General features: G+C 36.8%; 1 protein-coding gene across 2 annotated transcripts; it reads right to left on the bottom strand.

Moving 5' to 3' along the window:
• Positions 1 to 902: 902 nt before the first annotated feature.
• On the bottom strand, positions 903 to 14510 carry PPM1A (protein phosphatase, Mg2+/Mn2+ dependent 1A). 2 transcript variants are annotated; one of them, XM_026848954.1, is made up of 5 exons: positions 13663 to 14510; positions 11762 to 11879; positions 6682 to 6790; positions 4042 to 4099; positions 903 to 1686 (listed from the first exon to the last, which is right to left on the bottom strand). In XM_026848954.1, exons 1-5 carry the CDS (start codon positions 14494 to 14496, stop codon positions 1657 to 1659), a joined length of 1149 nt encoding a protein of 382 aa, XP_026704755.1. In that variant the 5' UTR covers positions 14497 to 14510; the 3' UTR covers positions 903 to 1656. The 2 variants fall into 2 exon arrangements, with proteins under 2 accessions (XP_026704755.1, XP_026704756.1); XM_026848955.1 differs by lacking the exon at positions 6682 to 6790.
• Between the last annotated feature and the right edge of the window lie 11506 nt (positions 14511 to 26016).

The following is a 26016-nucleotide window of genomic DNA, read 5'->3' on the forward strand; positions in this document are numbered from 1 at the left end:
TGCATGGTACTACATTTTCCTATCAAAAAGTAATTATACACCAAGTTTTGATTCCATTTAACTGCAGTAAATGTTACAATCTACTTGTTTTACTGATTTTCCTTTTGGGGAATCTGCCTACTAAATGAGTAAACTACATATTAAATACAATATTCTCAACCAAAATGACAATACAAGGTGCACAAAACAGCAGTTTTGCAAACAACAACTGACTTGAAAACTTAATTTTTGTATGCTCAATGGGAGAAAGCTAAGCTTAAATCAAATTAGTTTATTATCTTATAAAATTTTAAATTAGAATTTTAAACAACAAACAGTTAAATATAGTCAACATGCTATATCTCAAATCACAAGTACTGTTTAACCACTAGTCTGTCATTCTAAGTGGGTCAATTAAAAACACACACCATAAAATGTTAAAGATTGTCAGGCTTTGACAAATGTATTTTTATCAAACAGTAGGCAAATTCAAACCAATGCACATCTTCAGTGGGGAGAAAAAAAAAAACCAAAAACAAACACCAAAAAGCCTGAAAAAATCCACACTTGTAAAAAATAGGGTAACGGATTAATCCCACATCATCCTCTAGCATATGGCTATGTCTTGGGCAATAATCAAAATCCTTCCCATTTTAAAAATGGGCTACCAATTAATAAAAATATTCTTCCACAAGTAAAATATCATTTACAATGGCACTGACATTTTAAAAGGCAGGAAAAAATGAATTACACATTTGTGGATAAATTTCTTGTTTGTTAAATCAAGCTTTATTGATAAAATGGAATTCAAAGTATTTTACTTGGAACAGCAGCAGACCCAGCCAATCAGGATTGTAAAAATGCTGCAGACTCCTACTGTATGTAGAAAGCTGCCTGTTCGAGCTCAGTGATTAGTAGTTTCAGGTAAGGGTTAATGAAAAAAAAAAAAAGAGGTGCAAGGAATCAAGGCATTCTAATCCCAAGGTTCATACGCGTATGAACACAATACTATTAATAGGGCATGATTTAACTCCCACTGAAGTCAAAATCGTAACTCCCTTTAACTCAATGTGAGAGCAGGAGTGTATCCAAGAAAACAAGATACGTTTTTTGAAGAATGTGCACTACTCAGTTATTTTTCCATTGCCAAGCAAATTCACACACCATAATTTCTGGTAAGTTGCCCAAAAGTTCAGCTTTCATATAAAACAAAAAGTTATCTTTACAGTTTTGTGCACCTCTTGAGCACCTAGCTGGCTAGGCTGCTGCTCCTTGCAATCCAAAACCACAACATGAATTTAAAGGGATATATATTGTTGCATCACACAAGCCAAACATTTCTTCTAACCTTTATAGTGATTTAAAGCAGTTCATAATTAAATATGAGCTTTTTGTACAAAGACAATTGCACTTTACAAAAACAAAATCATACAACATAAATTGCTGGAGTCTGATTTACAACATGAATTATGGTTTGAAATCACGTTTACAGAAGTCTGTTTTACAAAAAAGATCAGTTCCTGGGCTAGATGTCATACTGCTGTAGTCACTCTCACCAACACATCATATTTCCTTCTTTAATTAAGGTTGAGGATGGATGTTAAGAAGGGTCACTGAGGTTGGGCTGCACTTTCATTTGAAGGATGAAACGTGAACTCCATAGCCAGATGAGCAGTTTTACCACATATCATCAGTTGAGGCAGAATCCTTAAAAGAAAAAAAGAAGGAACCCTTTAAAGTCTGGAGTGCCCACAGTTAGAGCAGTTTCTAGATAATCCAGACTGAAAAGGGTAAAGACTTAAATCATTTCAGAGCCTGTTTTCTCTCACCTTTCAGAAATAGCATTTAAGAAGTAACTAAAACACATGTATGTTTAATTAATGAAGCATTAGTACCAAGACATTTCAAAATCTGACCAAGTGTTTTGGAATAGCCTTATCAAATCCCAAAATAATATCCTAGGAACATTATTCAAAAGCATTCCCAGAGTAGTTAGAAGTAACACAAAATGACACACTTACTACACAGGTGTGTTAACGGAGTAGGATGTGCCTCATGCCATTTTTTATTATCAGTTACTCCCTTTTGTGTTTTCAACCCTCCCTCACTGCACAGAAGATACAGTCATCAACTGACACCCTGTTACAATTCAGATCAATTTTAACACTTATAATTTAAGGTTAAATAAGTATAGTTTGGGCAACTGCAGGAAACCCTAATTTTGGATGGTAATAAAACCGCAAGGAGAAAAAAAAAAGAAAAAAATTGGAAGCAGACACATGCCGTGCTCTAATTCATAATTGTATGGCCACACTACATGGCATTACAACCACACGTCCAATACCTGAGTATCCCTAAAATTTGGTTCATTTAGGCCCATAAGAAACAGTGGATTTTAGTAACTATCACATCCCTTAAAAAGATTTAACTGATTCCTTCTATCAGTTAAAAAATCCTAGTACAAATCAAATATTTAATTCTAGTAAGTTTTTAAATCCATTAGCCTTTGTGTCATGTCCATTTTCTTTCCCTTGCTTAGACTGTTCTATATTCAGCTTTCTCTAAGTGCCTCATCAGCTGGGTACACAGGTTAACACCACAACTAAGAAGCAGGACCACAGCTCAGTAGCTGAAACAGCAGCTAAGTCAGTAGTACAGACATCAGAGCAAACTGGTTCTGTCCTGCAATCTTTGGTTGTTCCACCATTACCTGCTACCTTCCCTTAAATAATTAAGGGACATGATGGGCTTTAACAACAGCGTGTGCTGGTGCTTCCACAACTACCCTTCCCTATCATTACTAAGACTACAGGAGGTAGAAATATTACTCCTCTTTAAAGGCACTGCATTACTGATTCAAGAGAAAAGAGGCTAATTAAGTCTCTAGCAATGGCACATATGACAAATTCTTAGCACTAAAGTTCTGCACCCTTCATTCAAACTTGCACACAGAATTCATTACAAACCATAAAGAACAGTTGGCACGGAGCAGTAGTAAAAGAAAATTTCACTAAAATTACCCTTTGCAAAAGTACCACCTCCAGCTTTTTCCTTCAAGACCAGAAGTAGCAAAGGAGAACAATTATATGAAAGACCAAAATGGCTCTGCTTGTTTCAAGTGCAAGGATGAAGAATAAAAGCAGTAGTGAGTAAAAACACAGGAGCTGCATGCCAACTATTCAGTATGCAAATTTCTGTATCCAAGTTGCCAACATCATCACAAAACAAAGGAGTTTGTGTACTGTACATTTGTGGACCAGTAACATACTCTAGAATGTATTTTGAAGGTAAAGTATCTTCTTTCAGCTGCTATTTAGGAATTTTTAGCTAAAGATATAGTAAGAACTGTCAAATAAACTAGCATTCAGCTGTAAAGCCACTGCACAATTCTTTATGTCTGGATGCATTTCACTTATGTCATATTTAAGCAAGTAATTAATTTTTGCAGATAGGTAAAGGATCAATTTAACTGCTTTATGAAGTACAGCACTTTTGGTGACAATGTTATTTCCAGTGATCTGACTGCAATTGGGATCACTGTTCATAATTTAGTTTTGGGTTTTTTCCCCCACTGACGGCAGATTCATGTCACTAATCACTGCAATGTAAGAACCTAAGCTATATGCTTCCTATAAGATGCTCTATGCTGAAGAACAAGTGTGCTTACACAGTCTGTTTGGAAAATTGATATATCCTTAAAGCATATAGTTACAAATCTGTTTAACCTACAAAAATAGCCTTTTTCATCTTGGTATTTGGGGAAAATGTCTCCCATAATACATTACTTTTCTGCACTATTTGGCAGGAAAGCATCTGGAAACCCAGGCAGAATTCAAAAAATGAAATTCCAGAGGCCAAATGAATCAACCATACCCGAGGTCTGAAACTATGATCAGCATAATGCAGAAGACAATTACAAAACATAGAGCAAAGAGCAGAACATTGCTATTGCTTCTTTGGGGAAAGGGGTCTTTTAACAAGAACTAGCAATGTGTTTCTTTACAAAACAAATAAAATAACTTGGGTTGGGGGGAAGGATAATGCAACAGAAAGGATACTCACAGTATCATCATTCCTGTAGGGGTTCAGTCTGTTATAAACAGCTTCAATCACACTCCGTCTAGAGCAAAAAAAAAACCCACAAGATTTTTAGATTGTGTCTTTTTTTTAAAAAAAAGTCAAATTACCTAAGTACAATTTTGAAGTCAAACTTTAAAAGGTTTCAAATACACAGAAACACGTTTACTGCAAGTTAGCACTGTGTCATTAGACACCGAACACAGCTACCACATTCTTTAAAACCTTTCAGGTTCAAGAAAAAAAAGGCTGAGTACCATTCAGAGTTCAGCAGAAGAGCACTATCTGACATTCAGAGGACGATGCAATGCTGCTTGGTGCTATGTCTCTTGACTTCGAAAAAGGGCATCAGAAAGCTTGATGGATGTTTAATGCCTTGCCATATGTGTGTCTGATGAACACTGCAGTAGTATTTCATGTATGATGGCACTTTTGCAGGGGAATATTTTTTTTTTGTTTTCTGGATGTGCAAAAATTGCACTCTGAAGTACATTTTTGTTCACGTTACACTCTGAAATGTACTTTCCATGTGCAAACCTGGAAAAAATATTTCTGAGGCAAAGCAATACTCTTGTTACAATAATACATCCAACTCTCTCTTGCAACTTTTCCTCAAAAAAATTTAAACTGCAGGTAGCAGCTCTATGTATTGTATTTTCAGACTGAGAAGAATTTTGTCTGGTGAGAAATATTAAAAAAAATAATTCAAGCCTCTTGACAGTTTCCTCCTTTAAATAAATTTGATTTACATATTTAATATAGCTTGTAATTAACTTTCAACTCTGGTATTCTTGGCTTTTTTAATATTGATAGGAAATATACTGATAAAATATTAATAGAAAATTGCAAACAACATGTAAATCTGCAACATGATTTTTTATTTTATTTTTTTTTTTTTACACAGAGTGAAAAAGTTTTCTTGAAAATTGATACTCAAAAAAACCCCAGACCAATGTGAGGCTGAAGGAAGTCTTTGCTTTACCCAGCATATAAAGAAACAACTTTGGAGAGGGTGCAGGAAGGAAAGAAGGGGAGTAAAAGACAGGAATTATAGATCAGACTTTAAAAGAAACTTTCTTCCAGATCCCCTTTCTGCAGAATGAAATATGATGAAGTAGCAGACTACAACTGCGATACAAAACAAACTTCAAAGAACAACCTTTTAACTGCTCATGAATGCATGCAGAGCAATCACAAAGGGGTGTATTAGAAGAAAAAAAGCAGATGATAGGCTTCATAATCATCCTGTAACATTGAAAAGTGAGGAACTACCATGCAGCAGTATAAACATTATAGTGAATCTAGTGAATGATTATAGGGCATGGAAGAAGAGGCTGAATTTAAAGCAACAAAAACAAGCAATTACACACAAAGTACATTGCACATATGAACTGGAAAGCTTCCCTTATCTTTCAAGAAATATGTATCTTTGCTTCTAAATAAAGGCAGGTTTCTTGAAAGGCATTATTCTCCTTCCATACTGGCAGCAGTGCTTTGAGTTACACCAACATTCAATTAAATCTGTACCTCTATCAATCCCTTTTCAAACTAGCATCACTAAAACACAAAATGCCACAGAAGTCAGTCACTTCAGCACTTCCTCACAACCATGATGTTACTGCTAGCCAAAGGAAATTGAGAAAAATCAATCTGTGTGCTATATTGCATGAGTAACTGACTCATCGATACCTCAAAACTACAGCAAGGCATCCTAAACAGATGCTGCTATTTTATTTTAAATTGCTATCTCTCCGCTTCCTAGTCAAACAGTTCATATAAGAACAATTTTGTTTTGCAGAAGTAATCTTTACAGTTCAGTTATCATTTATTCAATTACATACCTACAGTCTTCATGTTTTGGTGTAACAATACAAAAATCATACTCTGAAGAGTTAAAAATATAGTCTGTACCATATGTGCCCAATCCATTTTAACACAGCCCAGGTTCACAAACAATCTTTTGAACCAAAAAGCATTTGGTTTGGCATGCAAATGAGCTAAGCACATTGCTTCCTTAAAGACTGAACGCTGATTTGAGAAGCCACAGAGCATCAACATGAACTCTTCAAGGACAAAGCCAGCCAATATAAAGCTGTAAATTTAACTTCCCACTTCTCTGATAGATTTCTATCTGTTTTCAGATTTGTCACAAGCAGAGATATAAAAGCAAACTTTTAGGAAATTACAACATTGCTTTAGCTACAGACAAGAAAAGAAAGCTGCCAAGCAAAACATCATGTGCATATGGATATCACTTCTTGTCGAAGCACAGAACTACATACCCAAGTAATTACTACATTCAGGGCATTATTTTTGCATCTTCAAATGCAACCTCCCACCCAGAAAACCCAGTTAATTACAAAAAACCAGACACACTCAGGCCACCCTTAAAAAACCCTTGGTCCTTCCCAAAACTAGTTTGACATTTAATTTTAGTAGTGATTCATAGTTAGCTCTGTTCTTATGCTTGTCCTTTTCATTCAGAACAACTGAGTAATACAAATTGGAGAACAGATCATCACCTTTTGTCCTGTACCCTTCTTCCCTCCCCCCACTTTTAAGAGTGGCCTTACAGTTAAGTTTTGATTTAAATCAAAAACCACATTTACACTGATGTGAACTCACTTGCTTGCCAATTCACCCCCTGGCGGGAGGTTTGGGATGCTCTCAGTTGCTAACGTACGCATCACGTGGACTAAGTCTGGGACTCCTTCACCCTGCTTCTTTATGATCTCTGGGAATCAGAAGTACTTTTTTTGTAAGTGCAGTCCAAATTTAACTTAAAAAGATTGAAACACTCAGTTTTATAAAAAGGCAGCTTAACTTCTGTTAATAAATATATATAAAAAGATGACAGACCATATTCAACATGGCAATTGTTAACTTTGGTTCCATAAGAAAAAGAACCTGTAACAGATTTGACAAAGATATACTGCTGTTAACATGCACACTGGTTTTAGAAATACACAGCTATGTAAGAAAAGTGGGAAAAAAATCTTTAATGGCTTTTCTGCTATACATTAGATGTAATAGAAGCTGTAATTATCTTCCCAACAAAATGCCCTGGGCAGAGGCAGATATTAACATCAGCTTTATTGCTGCAACAGAAGATAAAAGATTATCGCCATCATAGAAAGCATAATATTTTCAAGGAACAAAAGGTTAGGCAGATGAAAAGTATCTCCCATGGCCGTATATATATTACCCAATACTTAGTTCCTAAAATGCAGTGAGGTACATTACGTACAAAATAAAAGCCAGGGACATCACATCTAAGAGACAGTTCCATCCTCAACTCAGGGGATGTGTGAACATTGGGCAGTTACTTAAGGCTGATCCACTCCAACTTCAAGGTGAAGAGAATCTGTACTGTAGCCAGTCACATTTGCTAAGAAATTAATTCTTTAACTTTATTCTTAGGCCTGATTTGGTTTCCTTTTTTCCAAGTCATAGGCACACAATTTTATTTGAACTCAAAAGATTTCAGACCATACCACCCCTGAAGAGTCGCTCTTTAAATAGGGATTTTATGAAACTTAAAGAAAAAGCACATTTTTTTAAAATGCACTTCATTGGTTTCTCTGTAAACATGAGCTCTTAGAAATGATAAGATATGAATTAAGTCTTGATGCTGTTGATCTTCAAGTGAATACTGCAGCACACACAGTATGTGTACATACGTGCATATATATACATGCACATATGTACATGCACACTACTCCTCATGTAATAAAGCATTTACACAGCTTGAAAAGTAGTTGAAATTCGTCAGTACCACTTCTGAAAAAACACTCTAGCGTTCAGTTTTTGCCCTAAGTGAGAATTCCAGAAAAGCATAACAAGTTTTCATTTTTAAATTTAATTAGTGAGATAAAACACATTAAAAAGCTTTCAAAACCAACAGGTGACCAGTCCTTTTTACTTTAAAAATGAAAAACAATCATGAATTATTTTTTGTGCATGTAATAGTTTTTCAGGGCTGTGTGTGTTTACAAAAAGCATCAGCTCTATTTTGCAGTCAGGCTGTGTAAATTATTTGCAAAGTACAGTGGAAACTCTCTAGGCTCTCAACCAGTGTCAAACTCTGCAACACAAAGCTTTAAGCTGTTTACTTCAAAACCTACATTTTAAATACATGACACCACACACCACAGACACCTCAGAAACTTGCCATTTTCTCAAAATCTATAGCCAAAATTCTTTTTACCATCTAGTATTTAGTAAATAATCTACCACTCTTAAATCTGAATAAGAAGCAAAGATCTCAGATTTGGTTTGCCAAGTTCCTTTATTGTGCAATTTTGAACATCTAGTAGATTCTACATTGTGCTAGTGCTAAAGTTCTGCTGTACAAAAATAAGGAATTTATAGTTTACCTATACTACACAGTTTCACAACCTGTAACTGTAGTACATTTAACATACAGTCTCCACTAAATGAATACATTTATATTTTGATAAAACTATAGATACAGACTGAATGAACACTGAAGACACAACAAATGGAGTCGGTCTGCTAGCTGTGTTTAATTTATTGGAATTATCTTCTTCCAATACATCTTACAACCCTCCCTCCCAACCTTTAATTTACTTTTAAACCTTCTACACATTTTCATGGCATCAAGTACTGGAAAAGTGTACTTATAACCCTAAAATAAATGATTCAAAACATATCTGCTTTTTCATATTCTGAATGGGAATTTCACACAAAGTTTAAGAAAAAGCCAGAGCTTCAATTTTGTGAAAATGTGGGAGGGAACATATAACAGCTAACTTTAAATTATTTATATAGGTATAAATATTGCAAGGATTATCTATTTTGGAATTTTTTTATGTAAAAAACCAAGAACAGAAAAAAAAACTTAGACAAGTTTCTTTTTTGAGTCAACACATCAATAACACATATTAGTGCAAGTAATAGCAACACATTTTGGAATGACTACTTCTACCATGAAGTTCACAGGGTATTTTAGGAGTAACACGGATTTATTGCAAGTAATGGCACAAAGATGCTTCTCCACACTTGCTGTCTCTTCATTATTTGATGTAGCTATGAATCTGGACCGCATATATAAATCAAAATTAGTAAAAGGAAAGTCCTATGTGGCATAGTAAGTAGAAAACTCTCTCTGATTTTAAAATCTGAATTGTCTCTCCTTATTCAAAATGACCATCAGTACTAGGTCCTATTCAGTCTTCAAATTTGCATTACTTCTTAACAGTATAAAGATATATTCTGGGCTGAGGGAATAAAAGTACAACCAGAAAAAATGCGCATTAGTAAGCATCAAATCTCATTAGTTGGACTACACTGAGTACTGAAGTGCCTAAAAATACATAATATGCATTTCCATTAAGTTTCCATTTTAATGAATTTTAACTTTAAATTGGTATTACAGATTAGTAAAATCATTGTAAAAGTACTCTTTGCATTTTCTAGTTCCTTCAGCTGAAGATTAGGCTTTTAAAGTTAAGCACTGCCATTCTTAAGAGTACCCTAGGATAACAGCAAGATTATTCACTGTAGTGTTGAAAGCTTCAGGTGCTGTAGCAGTCCTACCTTACTAGCCAATACTGCACTATCCATTTACACCAGGAAACAGTAACTGCACAAGAATTAAGTTAAATATAACAAAGTTAGTCAACTCCTGTTCTTGAAGTTCTGCTTTAGTTCAGCCTCTCAACTTCCCTCACCAGTAACAGCTAAAAGGCCAAATTCTGCACACAGCTGATACAAATCACTGCTGGGTTGAATAGTGTTTACTAAATATTCATTAATTTAAATAATATCTTTGTGCAACAATAGAGAAAAGATTGAGGACAGCTCTAAAAAAGAAGCAAAGACCCTTGAGGGGAAGTACAATGTATTTCCTCAAGTTGTTCAGGCATCATCCCATTAAATTAGTGTTAAAGTGCTTTATAACTACATACAGAATCCTTCTGCCTCTGTGCAAGTATCACACTGTGCTCATTCCTGAAATTTTGTTATTTGTATAAATGCAAAGTACTGGCAGCCAAATTCCTTGTATGTACCATAATCATATGCAGTTCCAGTGTTTAGGTTCTCCATTTGCAAAATGAAGTGTCTGTACAAAAATGTCAGCTTTCCTCATCGTAATATTCCTGGGGTACAATGAGGCCAGCTGAAGATGCAGCCAACTCGAACATATTTTCATATTCTAGGTCAGGGTTTATCTAACTCAGACAAAATATCAAAGATACTAAGGTAATACTTGCCTAAAGTAGGAGAGTTAGCACACTGTAAATTAATGTGTGAATTCACAGCATACTTGTTCATCACCAGTCCTGTGAGTGGGCATACGTAGTAAGATCCTCAAATGCCTGGTGCAAAACTGCTCACTGCTTTGAAAGGGAGAAAGCCATCCAACACTTAACTCATGCAGTGTTACCATGCACTTGGATATTCCTGCTACACTGTCAAAAAGATTCACACTATTGCTTCTGCGCACCAACTTCTCCTATTAGGCAAGTGTTACATTAAAACACAGAAATGTCTGTCTGGACATTTGTTCAGGGGCAGAACAGACATAGTTCACCAAGATCTTGGGAATGAGGACTTTGAAAAAGGTGATACTTCCCGAAGAAGCAGCTACACAGGTACTAAGTGCTTTAAAATTGCACATTAATTTGAACTCAGAACTCCCATGTAGGCAAGTTCTCTGTGAAATTTCTGATGCTGAGCTGTGTTAGCTTCATGCAAGTTATGGAGGAAAAAAAATAGTGCACAATATATTCCTCTAACTTACTAATCACTGACACCATAGTCGTGAAGAACTCTGCATATCGTGCTATTACGGATTCTTGGAGTATATGCACACAACTGGACTTGTAACATATAGGTCTAGAGGAGTCCACTTCAAAAACAGACTTAACCTATGCAAATAATGCATACAGCATGTCTTATATTTCAGATGTCTTATGTTTCAGAAAGAAGCTCCAAGCTGTGGTCATTTTTAAATATCAAAAAGCACTATAAATCCATTTTTAATGAGAATTCTTTTAAATCAAATTGATTTCAAGTTATCACTTTTAGTTAGTTGACCTAAAATACCTAAGACTTGCAGTTTCAGTTTAAAGTTTAAGGACTCCCAAAATAAAAATTTAAAGCAAAATTTTGAAGTTAGAGTAAGATGAGTTCTCAGCTTCTGTTCATCATGAATGCCTAAAGATTAGCTTTGACAAATGCCTGATGTGCTTTCAAATAAGTTAGCAGGTGACTTAAAGGTGACAGTAATCAAGATGTAACCCTACCATAATAGATAATGAAATATTATGGCTAATTTGTACATAATTATATGGACAAATGGCAATCAAATTAGCATCTTCACATACACTTCGCAAGATACTCTGATTATTTAACTCCATATAACAGGAACCAGGATTTACTGTTTGGAAGTTAGCACTGTCATGAGACTCATGAAGAACACCGAGCACAAAGGAATTATTTCTCTGCCATCCTGAGTAATTTTCAGGGCTACAGGCTGCTGCACTTTCATAGCAGATTTTTTCAGGACACACAGCAGGACTATACGAGTGCCTTTTTCAAAGATGTACACTAGATGGCCAGTGGCACTTGAAGGTCTATTAAAAAGCCTGTATGTGTTAAGAGTTTAGTTGTTGAAAGGGGAAAGGGGCCGGGGGGCTGTTTAGAAACAAAGTTACTTATTTTTTTTTAAATGATCCACCTTCTACTCTGCTTTCCAGGTACTTGTCCAACTCTGCCTCTCTTTTCACCGCCTCTGGCGATACCTTTGGTGCATTCGGAAAACAGATCAATATCACACTCATGTTGTCTCGACTTCCCTGGTGGAAAAGAAAAAATTATTTGAGAACATATACACACCAGACTAAATACACATCAATGCATTTTACACACAAAAATTCACAAATCATATGGTATTATAATACAACTTTTACTATTATGGATTAATATTAGCATTAGTTTTAATTTCTCCCCACCTTACAGAATTCCAGAAGTCTGCCCATTCATTCAGTACAACTTTTAAGTCACTTTGTTCCTTCCTCTTTCATGGTCTGAAGACTACATGGAGCCAATTACAGACAGCCCATTGTCTTTCAAAAACTGACATTACTAATGAGTGACATGTAATTACAAACTTGTGTTCCATTTTGTTTTAAGTACTATCCAATCATTTTGGGAAAACAGCTGAATTAGATGGGAAAACAAAACCATTACTGCTTAAAAGCACCAAGTAGGGAGGTGCTGAATTCACACAGAGCTTCCATCTAAAATCACAGCTATTATGGTGGGTTTTTTTCCCCTTTTCTTTTAAAACAAGAAAAGTTACAAGTGAGAGAATCTGTTAAAAGACCAGCTGGAAAGGGCCCAGGCCTTTACAAAAGCATTATTTGAAATGGAAACATATAAAACCCCAACTAAACAGAACCCTAATACTTGAATACCTTAAAATACAAACACATTCTGCTTATGAAAACTGTTTAGTTTACTTTCAATACCCTGTACTCTGGTCTACAAACATGCATCCATATGCTTAACTTTTAACACCAATTAAATTCACTGAAGCCAGCAAGATCAAGAACAAGCCAGTGTTTAAAACAAGAGTATATGGGTGTACGGGGAGGTGCTGACAGCTGGCTAGTGCAAAGCTTACAGCATCCACAAGCCACTGTTCTTCCCCTGGTATTTGTTTTCAGGATTACCAGACAAAAAATTGTAAACAAAAATATACGCATTATCGATCTGCCAAAGCATTGGAAAGCAATTACATTTTTCCAGAAGGGAAACAATGACCCTGTTAGTCATGTGGTAATGTGTCTTGTCTCTTTAGTATCAAGAATGTTGGGTTTTTACATTATGACTTATAGCTTGTCTTTGGAAAATTGTCAAGCTATGAAACTCAATACTTCAAATATCTTCTGTAACTGCACCATCCTACAACTTATTAATACAAAGTAGAAGCTATTGTAAGACAAAATTACAGATTTGTTAAACAAAACAGTCACATCTTCTCCTATGTGAGCTAGTTTCAGAGCAATATCGCACAATACTAAGTAAGAAATACAGTAATTAAACCAGAATAAAAACTAACTTCGGAAGCCAGATTTTCATGTAGTCAATAAAAAATTTCAAACTGTAAAATATGACGTCAAAGTTCATTCATTCTGCATTTATCTTGGTGTAATTATGACAGTAATGTTACTACTACATGCCCAAGATGAAGGGGAAGATTAGGGAGGGAAAGAATTTTCTCTAGCCTGATTAATTCTTAAGGTTTTGTAAAGTATGTTGTAAAACAGAAAAAGGCAGTTATTGTCCTTGGCTTGCCCATAAACTCCCCATCAGCTTCTAGTTTGATCACAATGTATCTGTACATGATTATAAACTCTTCATTAACCAAAACCACCCAGAAAGCCATACTGTTTCTGTTTTGTGTTTGTGTTCCCTCTATCACCATTTTTTCGGGAATCATGGTTATTACTGTCAACAGTCATGTTAACATAAACCATTGGATACTTATAGACTGGTATTAAAACTTATTCTTAACTTGTTCATAAACTTCTAATAGAGAAAATACAGTAAACTTCTTCTCTCAAGTCTGGCTACCTTGTACAAGCAGGTGTCAACTATCTCATTGCAAACTTTCTCAAGGTCATCAGTGACTTCAAGTCTGGATCTTACAAAGTCACACAGCTCTTCGTTTCCCATAACATCCCAGATACCATCGCAAGCCAGGATGATGAATTGATCATCATCTTCCGATCTCTCAATTTCATAAACTTCAGGCTCAGGTGAGACTAGCTGTTCTGTAGGACCTTTCCCATGGACACATTTGTAATCAAAGTCCCCAAGTGCCCGTGAAACAGCAAGAGAGCCATTCACACGCTGAATCATTACAGAGCCACCTGCATTCTGTATACGCTCTTTCTCCAGTGGATTACTTGGTTTGTGATCCTGCGTGAAGAAGTGAACCTTCCTGTTTCTACAAAGCAAACCTCTTGAGTCTCCACAGTTGATGAAGTATGTATGTTGGGGAGAAATCATGACACCCACAGCTGTCGACCCACTTCTGTCTGCGCCATGTTTCTTCTCAGAGATGACTCTCATGTGTTCGTCAATTTGCAGAAAACCTGTTCTGATGCCGCTCTTTACACTTTCCACAGATGGTGGCCCATCTGGCCCTTTAAAATCTTGGTTGCTCGTGATGTGATCTAATAAATGCTCACAGCAGTACTTGGCAACCTGTGATCCAGCGTGCCCATCGTATACAGCAAAAAATGACCATCCATCAAGTCCATTTGGCAAACCAATCACAGCCGTATGTGCATCCTCCATTTCAACTCGCCAGCCTTGCATACTACTCAGACCATAACGAAGCCCATTCCCTTGCCCCTGGGCATTATGCTTCTCCATCTTTGGCTTGTCTAAAAACGCTCCCATGATGACTCTCCTTCAGTTCTAAAAAGAAAAAAAGGATTATTAAAATATTTCTTAAACATCTCTTGTTTAAACATCCTACTGGAAACTATTAAATAATAGCCCAAATAATGTTAAGACAAAAATACACAGATATAAAGCTGACTCTTCTGTGTCTCTCAAGTCAAATTTGCATTGCTTTCATCTAATTTAAACAAGGACACTGCTACTACCCGAACTGCACTTTTCCTATTTTTGTATTTTCAGCTGGTTTACTTAAACTTGTATTCCACAATCATTCATGGTTCTGACAAAAGCCTCCAGTATAGTACATATGAAACTAGCTTTAAAGAGTACTTGTTAACTGACACACATCTAAACAGCTATGTTCCCTGCAATTACTGAGCCAAGAAAGAGTTCGATGTTTCCAGGATAGTGGCATTCCCTAGATCCCTACCTGCTGGCCACAAAGTCCAGCTCACACTCTGCTTTTCCAACAGTGGTGGAGAAACAAAAGGAAACAGATTAGGTTTTCTTTTGGGGAGGAGGTTTGGGGGTTTTTGTTTGGTTGGTGGTTTTTTGTTTTGTTTCTTTAAACAGACAAAGTGATCTGAAAGATCAACACGATGCCAGAGCCTGCATAAAGAGGCAACACTGCTTAACTAGGAGCAGGACTCAGAAGGAACAGAGCAGCTGTCCCTTTAGGCAGCAGCAAGCCATTAGTTTGGCTCAGCCATCTTGTGAAAGCTCATCCGTAGATTTTCAGTTAAATTACGCAGCAAGCTTCTCAGATGTCTGTGCTGCAGATTTACTTAAAACCTTAATGTATTCATGCTTCACTGAAAGACAACTGCCCCTGACAAGTCTAAGGAAATCTGTTTGAAAATAAAATCACGAGTATTGTAAATTCATGCTTCCTTATTCGAGTCAGACCAATATACTGCACACCCTATCCTCCTCCACCTCTCATCACTGGGATGTGATGCAGCAAATATTCATGCTTAAGAGAATAAGAATTATATTTGCAGGCAGCGTAAACTGACTGGTTTATCTTCATGGCTTTCACACCCTAACCATTTAACCCACCCATCTAATCCACATCAGTTTATTTGTGCATTCATTATTAAAAAAAAACATACAAAATAGGTCACACATTTTACATACTTGCAAATTCTGCCCTGGGAAGCATCAAAGAGTGTGCAAATCACTGTTACACAATATAAGGTAATGGAACAAGACTATGAGCTTTACTGTTTGAAGATGGTGGATAAAAATTAACCATGAAGTGTCTCTAAAACAGATCTTACCTGAGGCCCCAACTAAGCAGCTGCACTAACAGAAAAGTTAGTACACTATGGGCTTTAGAAGTTTTTAACTTGGATGTGGAATACATTTGATCAGATTTCTAAGTGATAACATCACTTTTTACTAGCATGCTTTTATTGCAGTACAGCTCTAGCTGTGACACTATATATCCAACATTTCACATTGTCTTTTCCATCCACTACCAACCTTTCTAAAACATCTGTATGTGTTAGAATAAACAGTTAAGAAATGTTTATATTTGATCTCACCACAACAGTGATTCAATTGCAAGGCACAGGGACTGGATATCCACTCTTTAGCTCACGTGCTTTGTTAACAGAAACAAAGCCACAGATACTTCAGCTGTAGGGAGAGAGATGTCAGCAGCAGCACACCTCTGCTTCCTCTCACCCTAGCCGCTGCTCTTAAATTCTGTCTCTTCTCTAGCCAACACAAAATATTGATGCCCACGCAAACTGCAACTAACCAACAAAATATACAAGACTGGTGTACACTATCCTAAGCACATGCATGAGGTTCACATTATTGCAGCTGCTAGGAAAAAAATACGACTTAGACTTTTTTATCTTCGCATGCAAATCTAGTGAAGTCAGAGTGATCAAAATAATTACAGAATGCTGTCATAAATCAAATGGGGAATTATTTTGCAGAATAATAAACTTTTTATTCATTCCACGATAACAGCAGAGTTTAAACTAATGCCCAGCACTTTCTATTGTCAAAGAGAAAACAGAATGCAGATATTCAATTATTTCACCTTAATTTAGAGCTTAAATAGCAGAAACTGCCCTGACAAATAACACATTTTTGTGAATTATTTTACATTATTACTGTGTTTAAACCAAAATGAAATAGAAAAGCATTAGAAACAGGATACAGTTAAACTGACCACAAGCACTGTCAAATTCAGACCAAAAAAAGCAGTTTTCCTTCCAATCTCTCATATTACAAGGTACACAATATTCAGAGTTGTTCTCTGGAAGCTGTTTGTCCCTATCAGTAGTTTGTCATGTAACCCGCAATTAACAATACATACAGACAGGTCATATGCAGTTCTAGCAACTCATACAGAACACTAGCACACTTCAAAAACTAAACAAATCCACTCTCCATTCAAAATCAAGCTGCCTTATCCCTCCCCAGAATGTAAACTGAAAGCTGTTGCTATTCTAAATTAAGCCTTGTAGGTGAGATGTTGACACACGATTCTTCAAGGGCGCGAGCTACCCACCATAGATGCAAATACAACCAGACAGAAGGATAACCACAATGTGGTCACATAACTTCTGCTTAGGAAATTATTCACAGCCCGTAGCACAAAGTAGTCACCTTCTGAAAACTGCAATAACAGACTGAAGTTGCCTTCCTTGCAACACTCTAGCTAATCATACTTCCACCAGAATGCCAGTCTAAACTTGTATGAGAGTAAGCCAGGTTTTCAAAATTCTCACTGTATCTGAAGGGAAAGCATAGTTTACTTGTGGATAGAATGAGTATGTCAAGCCTTGAGTTCTTCCAGAATTTCAATTCTTGTTCAGAAAAATTTGAGTTTAATATGACCAATCTGTGAATTCTTATGAAGCAGAGGCTACTTGCTACTTCTCCCGCCACACCCTTATGCATGGCTAAAACCTGAAGAATTTAAAGAGTCTTAGTTATTAAAAAAAAATAATCTTAGTTTTAAAATAAGGTGTACACACATGAAAAGGCTGTCAGAAGCAAGCCATGCCTCTTTCCTGCTGAAAATATCTTTTAGGTCTGTTTTTGAGTCCATATCTATGGAAACATCTTTCACACATCAGTGTTTACCTAAATCACTAGTATGTTTTTCATTCTTTCAGGAGGTGGTTTGTGCACTATATTGATTAAGTTGGAATGACACTTTTACTTAAGCATGTAACTGTACACAAATCAGAATAACCTATAGCAGTGCAAGCACCCAAGTTCTAACATGACTTTGTTATGTAATAACACTGAAAAGAGAAATCAGACCCAGATCAGTCTGCATTCATGATGTGCAAAAAAAGCAACAGATGCTCAACATAGTTTAACTTAGCCCTTTCTTACATTTCTTTAGTCATCTTTCTAAATAGAAGTCCTCCTCTTATGACCATTATTCTCCAAATAATTACCCTTCCCCTTGCCCTTTTTAACCCAGACACACATTTCTGCAATCACGTTAGAAAACTGCAGTCTCATACCAGGAGACAGAACCAATCTGCTATGCTGGAAGCCTCAGCTTTCAGGATGCTTGAACAATGCACATACGTACTAAAGGAGACAGACATTCTTCCTACTCCTATTCCACAACTTCTCTGGGCAACTGGTTCCAGTGTTTCACCATCCCCATCGTAAAAAATTTCTTCCTTGCAACCAATTTAAATCTACCCACTTTCAGTTTAAAACCATTGCCCCTTGTCCTGTCACTACAGGCCCTGGTAAAAAGTCCCTCCCCCCATCTTTCTTATAAGCCCTCTTTAGGCACTGGGAGGCCGCTCTAAGGTGTCCTTGGAGCCTTCTCCAGGCTGAACAACCCCAACTCTCTCAGACTGTCCTCACAGGGGAGGTGCTCCAGCCCCCTGAGCATCTTCATGGCCTCCTCTGGACCCATTCAAGCAGGTCCACGTCCTTCTTATGCTGCAGACCCCAAAGGTCTGGAGGTTGGGTCTCATGAGAGTGGAGTAGACGGGAGAATCCCCTCATTGACCTGCTGGCCACACTTCTCTTGATGCAGCCCAGGACACCGTTGGCTTTCTGGGCTGTGAGTACACATTGCTGGCTCATAGTCAGTTTTCCATCCACTAATTATCCTCAAGACCTTCTCTTCAGGGCTGCTCTCAATCCACTCATCACCCAGCCTGTATTTGTGCTTGGGATTGCCCCGACCCATGTGCAGGACCACATCACAGTTCCCACCTCCATATCAGTGACTTCCATTAGCTTCTCCTAAAAGAGCTTTCTGCAGTCAATGTTCCTGAGGTTTAGCTATCAAGAAAGAATAGAGAGGTTTCTGAGCAAAACTAAATGTGAAAATGGTCTCCTATGCATAAAAAGGTCTATCTATCGATGAGTGCATCTAAACCGTGACTTCTGAAATGCTGATTTTGTGGAGGTCAAACTGAAGGACAGCCTCCATAGCAAGTACACAAAAAACTTCAAGTTGCAGTTTGCAGACAGAAAAGCAAGAATACTTTACAGGGCCTAGAAAAATCAACACAAATAACAAGATCTTGGATAAAACACAAGAGTGCCAAAATTCAAAGGACTGCAGCATTAGAAACAAAACTGAAATAATGAATGGAGCATGCCAAAGAGTCAGTAGCTAAACTCCTTGAAAATAGACACAACTGGAGAACAGAATGGCAAAGAAAAGGAGGGTAATTAGTATACCAGACCATGGACAACCATGGACAACCACAGATACATCACTGGAATGCATGAAATCTCTTTGCCCCTTCATTTGTCCCTCAAATTGTGCTATCCAGACAGCACAACTATAATGCCTTCTGATACACAGGAAAATAAATTTTACTGTTTTGCTATTTGCCTATTCATTTCCATGAAGGTTCAAAGAAAGATAAGTCTTAAATTGTTCACAAAGGATTGTTACGTAGTTCCATGTACCCTCATAAGAAGATAGTTTATTTTTCCACAGAATTCAGACAACGATTTGGTCATCTTGTCCAAGAAAACCAACCACCCCCATCTGAAACTTCTACTTCAACAATATGTAATTTAATAATCCCTTTTAAACAATGTTCAAGTTGTATTCCTTCCACTAGGATAAGCTGCTTATATGAACCACACTGAAGTCACAGGCACTTGTTCAAACTAAGCTGAGAAATGTCCCCGTACTCTAATTTCCTGGAACAATTCTCCAAGTGACATTACGCCCTGTGTGTTGTAATGAGCACCATAAAGAAAGATTACAACCTTTACTTGAACTACAGGACTCAGAGCAAGTCACCAAATTATACAGACTGCTGCTGAATAGAAAAAGGGCATTTGATCACTTCAACTCCAATCTGATCTGTGGTACTTTTCCCACTGCCTTAAGCATGCTGGATGAACAGTCAGCACGTAATTGTGAAAATGTGGAAACATTTCAGAAGTCAGCGCCTGTTGAATTAAAAACTAACAGTACATACTGGATGCCCCAAATCAATTAATGTTAACAAACAACATGTCAGAGATCATCCCAGGGATCAGAAGAATGACTAAAATAAAACAGAACACGCAGATGAGGAGACATAATTACACCACAGTCATGGGCTGAATGAAGTCATGAAAAAGCCTCTTGCCAATGAAACTATTTAAAAACTATTGGAGGCTATATGACTGAGTTCTGGCACTCACAGTTCAACAACATCAATAAAGTACTGAAAATTACAGTTGATGTCTCTGAATGTGTACTTTCAGACACAAGAATACAGGGCCAACTAGGAGATGTGAATTATCTATGAAACAAAGGTTAAAAAAATACAGAAATAGGGTTATTTTAATAAACATGGACTAACACACAATTTCCCCACCAGAATACTTGCTTCTTGGAGATGCAACTGTAGTCTGTGTTATATTTTAGTAAGACAACTGCAAACAGAAGAACATAAGAAGAAACTACCCATAGGTGAAGAATGCTTGTAATTAACTATTTTTTGGTTTAGGACAGATGTAGGAGCTATGGTATGTGGCAGACAAAGGGAACAGGGAAAGGTAGACAGCTGGAAACATTAGAGTAAAGAAAGTAAAGAGAAATATCAAAGTTCTCAAACAGGCCTTCAGACAGGCAAGAACATCTATACATGGACAAGTGAGAGACAGGGCAAAAAAATCCCTAAAGATAAGCAAGTTAATGACTCTGTGTATACAAGGGAAAGTATGAATTGTTTCAACCTTTCCCCACTTACCCTCCCTCTCTCCCTGTAATTAATATGCAACAGTGATTACAATTACAACTTCATACCACAGCAGAAAACACTAAATCACTGCATCTCCGATACAGACATCTATGAGCTCTGACCTCTTGAGAGCAGGTCCTCAGGCACTGCCATTTCACAGAGCTAGGTTGTTTTGAGAGTCATTTTGGTTTTTAAACATAACTTCTCTTTTGCTTAAAATCCTTTCTCCTTGCTAAGAGCTGACAGCCTTCCTGAATGCCTTCCTGTATTAAGCAGCAAAATATTCTATCCCACTTGTTTTCCTATGCCAATTTATTTTTTGTGTGTGTACAGCAGGGTAGGTAGGATTTAGGAGAGGACTACTAAAGCCTCCAGTAGTCTTCTGGAACATGGAAGGTAACCATTTCTAAGTTAACACCCTCCCTCCAACATCATGTTTCAGCTTTTTCTTAAAACATCTTTTTTTTGCTCCTACCTACCTTTCCGGCAGACAACTAAACCCGTTTCAAGGTTTAACTAGAATCTGCTATTCTTAATATGAATGTACATAGGTTCTAAGACTCTCCAAAGGAGATGTATGTAATCTGATTTTTGAAAAAGAAACCCCTGGACATCAAAAAAGATAATTCATCTCTCTAACAAATTGTTCCTGCAGAATTTTGAAAGACAGGGATGTAGTTTTAAGATGTCTTTATGGAGTTGCTTTCATTTCGCTCTATGGTCAGTTACTGAAGAAAATAACTTCTTTCCAGAATCACTAGGATGACTGCTGGGAGAAAAATCACTACATTGATTTTAAGAGAAGATACAACTTGCATCCACAAGTACCAGTCACTCATCAAAATCCTAACATGACTGGCACCCTCGGAACACAGTTAAGGTAGTATTTCGTGGCCCAGACAGAATTCTTGATTCTTTCTAAATATTTGAACTACAAATTAGAGGTGAGAAAGCATAAGAAAAAAAAAAAAAAGCCCAACTAAGCAGCAGTGTAAAAGTACTAGCAGCTCAATCACTATGGAAAACTGTGTAGACAACCAAAATGGCATTAACAAGTACTATGAAAATCAATGAGGTATCTCTGCATAAATTCATATGCTGCTGTCTGAACAGCATGAGAATGAAAAAAAAAAAGGTCCTTGCTTGAAAGCATTAATAAGCAGAAAACATGCCCATGCTGGTGTTTAGTTCAGAACCTTTCTGGTTATACTTCATTTTCCAAAGATTCCTTACTTAAAAGTGTTGGAAGATAAACAAAAGACACCCATTTCAGTCACAGAGATTAGACAACTGCTTTGTTAATAGCACACAAACTCCTGCAGACTCCAGCCAAAATTCAATGGCCCATTGAAGCAAGCATTGTAAAAGGAACTGGAAGATCCAAGAAAGCTGCAGTCTATGTAGACAGAAGTCGGGAGAAAGAAAGGCCTTGCTTCATTTTATATATCAATGAGATGCAGTAAAATTCAAATTTTTTGAAAGATCAAGGCAAACAAGGGAAAATAAGAATTCCAACCAAACTGTTCATGTCAGAGCTATGCAGCTATTCCAACAGAAAGAAAATATGGGCAAAAAGGAAACAGAAAAAGATAACACAGAAGAATGAGGTTACAGTAAGTCATAGAAGTTGAATTACAGATTCTCCAGTATTTGTAATACCAAGAATGCTCTGTCACTGTCATCTACTATCATAACAGATTATTGCCCCACTCCTAGATGTCGTGTGCCTGACTGGCCATTCTTACTTGAGTACAAGCCACTGAATGTCCAAGAATCAAACAGATCTGAACATACTGAATGCTCCAAGTAACACCTAAAACACCCCGGTTCTTCAGATTTCATTTTTTTGATCTCTCATTTGCAGCTTGAAGCCTCAGCATCTTTGTTCACTGCTAGTATTATCAACCAAACAATACCTGTCATTAAAAAAAAAAGCTGATTCATAAAGGAATGTTTTCTTTAGTGGAAGAACCACACTGTTCCACTGCTATTTCTGTGTCAGAGAGAAAAAACAAAACAAACCCCAAACAAACAGAAAGCGTTTGCCTTTTTTTTTTTTTTTTTTTTTTTTTTTTTTTTTTAAGTTCAGCTAAACCGATTCAGAAAGCTCAAGACAGAATTGGGAGTCCTAGCCCATCCTGCCACTACCCAAAAGATGAAAGTGAAGCTATTGGGTAAAAGGCTTCTTAGACCAGAATGACTTATCAGAATACGAGGACTTTAGGTTGTTCCAAAATCACTGGAGTGAAGTCAAGCTACTGCCAATTTGTCTTTGTCAGTGTTTTAGCTGTAGTGATAAAATAAACTAGGAAAAAGATGCTACGCAGAAAAAGGTCCCAATGGGATTATTTGCTGAGACTCCAAAAACAAAGGGAGACTTGAATAACAATAATTTAAAACCCAACAAAACATCAAATGCATTAATTGAACCATTTCTGAAATACAACAACAACAACAAAAAAATCAAGACTCATGCACACTCAGCCTTTCTCTCATCTGTTATGATGGTCAGGAAACTGCCACTTTTTTAGTTACTATAATGTGGTAGTGTCGCCTGTGGTAATGTGTACAAATTTTATAGAATCCCACCATCCTTCTGTCATACTGTTTCACTGATAACCCCACCACGAACATATTAAAATCTAAGTTAATAGTCCTGTACACCTTAAAGAAAATTGAACACATGAAATCATCACACTATCTCCTCTTTAAGTTTTAGTCTTTGAGACTCAACAGTTGCTCACCAAGGTCACCGCTCTCTTTAAAAAAATATGTAAAGCTTTCTAACTTCAGATCTTCCTAACTTCAACAATAAGCATCAGTCACCTATTTCTGATTTGTCTTATGAGTAATTTATCAATATGGAAGAATAAAACCCAAGTGAAAATGAAGTTTATACAGTTAGTACTTAGGAGTAAAATGAGAATAAACTACTTAGAGAAAATGCAACTAGTATGCATACGCCCAATGATTAGATGATGATGTCTGCCTGAAGGCCCCAAAATTTCCTGTTTAGCCAAGTACTCAATATTAAGAAGTAATTCAAAGATACATAAACAGTTTCCCAGACCCTTCATGTTATGTTAAAATAGTAGCGGGGCTCTAATTTCATCAACATTACCACTATTTTGGTAAGAATGCAGCAGAAACATTATACAGGACACTTTAAACCTGATGACTACACATGTGAACAAAATGGGAATAAAATAGGAAATGTTCTGAATTCTACAGCTGTAACCTGGCTTTGCTTGCAAGGAAATGACATCAAAGCTATGCCAAAAGCACATTAAGACCTAGAAGTTAAATCCTCAAAGCTTAGGAAAAGCCAGAGTTTGTTCATTTGTACATACACAGAGCTTTTATTTACAAAGCTATTTTGCCCTCATATCCCCAAGCATTTCTATCTCATTAAAAGGACAAGGATAGAAGATGACTACTGCAATAAAGTAGATTTTTTTCCCCCCCAAGACTACATAAAAATATAAAAAAAGAAACCAAGGGAAAAACCCTGTTGTTTTAGCCTTTTAAGCAGACAGTAACCTTCAGGACAGAAGGCTCCCCTCTGAGGATCCCACTGATTACCGAGTTCACTTCTCACTATCGGTGTAGAGTTGACAGACCTACCCATGATGAACAAGGCAGTGAGGTACTCTCCTGAGTCCAAACTTGAGTTCACTGCAGCTCTAAATACTCTGGTCATCAAATGAGGCATTATCAAATTCACCTGTTCTTCAGAATATAAGCAGTGCTAATGCCAACTGCCTAAGTTTATAGGGCCTAATTTAGTAGTCTACAAATGCTTCTATACAGAGAGAAGCAGAACTAGATTTTTAAGAAGGGTCTGTTCAAACACTTACTATGATTGACTGGGGGAACTAGAAGACTATTTACCAATAGAAACTGATTCTTTCTCCATGAAACATTCCTACAATTTAATACTAACCATCTACCTGCCCATGTTTTTCCACATTCTGTACCCCTTTCCAAAGACTGGGTTTTACTTAACATAGTGGACAGCTGGAGAATTCCTTAAACTCATCTCCAAACACAAAGACCTTAGGCATAGTTCACACAGTTCTTGGGGCTACTGCATTGTTGGGTATTTTGTAAGAAAAAAAAAATACAACAAAACTTTATGCACAAATACCTGGTCAAGACGAACACTGACTATCATTCAAATTCCAGATCAAAAGTACAACTGGCAGTTAAAATGAATTGTGTGCACAGATACAGAAAATCCTTCAAGTTACAGCTGAGACCCAAACATGAAAGCACGTTTCATCCTCTAGGTCACAATCCAGCAAGGCATTTAAGCATGAGAGCAACATCATACATCTGAGTAGGCCCACATAATTCAGTTGCACGTGGCGTATCAGCATAAGCACATTTAAGTGCTTTATTTAAATCGCAGCTATCAGAATACAAGTCATGTTACACTTGAGTTTCTTGGGTTTGTAAACTATTATCTTGGAAGACTTTAGAGACCTTTTTATCTACTAAATATTCCTGCCTGAACTGAGAACTAAGATGTTAGCAATAAAGAGGCTAATGTACTTTTTCCTCTGTGTGTAAACTGCTAGCATTTCTCTACATTTCAGTATTGAAGCCTGATTAGCCAGTTTGGATTTTTTCTATGTATCACTCTTAGATGTTCTTTTGATAGCATACTGCTATGAAGTTTACACTCTAAACAGTATTAGTGTACTTCATTAGAACTATTCCGTAGATGAAGGAAGTTTTTATTATGTTTTAGCCATAAACACCTTCTTAGAAAAGCTGTTAAAAATATTTGAGCAACTGTTTCACATATTTATAAACACACTCTGTTCTGTAGACTTCAGTAGCAAGCTGAAATATTAATTTTACCTGTATGTGAAAACAAAAAAATTACAATGAACACCCAGCATAACAAAGGCTTGTTCAGTTTAAACACAAACGGGGAAAAAAAAAAAGGAAGAGACTTGACAGACATCTGTAACTTAGTATTTGGTTTAACACAGAGCACAGTTTAGCAGATAGAAACATAGAAAAGCAGACCTTATAGCATTGGTTTAACAACAGTAACACTCAGCTGGATACCACCTCTACCCAGGAACAAAACCCAAGTTTACTCACCCCCATGGTTATCACACTTGCTTTCTTCTCCTGCCCTGATTACAGTTTCCTCTGTCTAAGCATTCTTCCTAGTTTTAAGACTCAAATGATTTACTCCAGCAATATTAAATCTTAATAAATCCTAAACGGTTCTTCATGGACAGATAGCAACAGGAGCAACAAAAAGAAGCTACAAGGGGTGGTAATGCTATTTCCACTGTGATCC

This window comes from Athene cunicularia, assembly GCF_003259725.1.
Source record: "Athene cunicularia isolate RWA chromosome 5 unlocalized genomic scaffold, athCun1 chr5_part1, whole genome shotgun sequence".
NCBI classification, from domain to species: domain Eukaryota; kingdom Metazoa; phylum Chordata; class Aves; order Strigiformes; family Strigidae; genus Athene; species Athene cunicularia.

Excerpts from the sequence above, each read along its gene's own strand:
- PPM1A (XM_026848954.1), bottom strand. The coding sequence starts at position 14,496 with ATGGGAGCGTTTTTAGACAAGCCAAAGATGGAGAAGCATAATGCCCAG. Across the intron at positions 6,791-11,761 it reads CCTGGAAAGCAGAGTAGAAG|AGATCATAAAGAAGCAGGGT; the intron begins GTGGATCATTTA and ends TCTGATTCCCAG. Across the intron at positions 4,100-6,681 it reads GGGGGTGAATTGGCAAGCAA|ACGGAGTGTGATTGAAGCTG; the intron begins GTGAGTTCACAT and ends TTTTTGCTCTAG.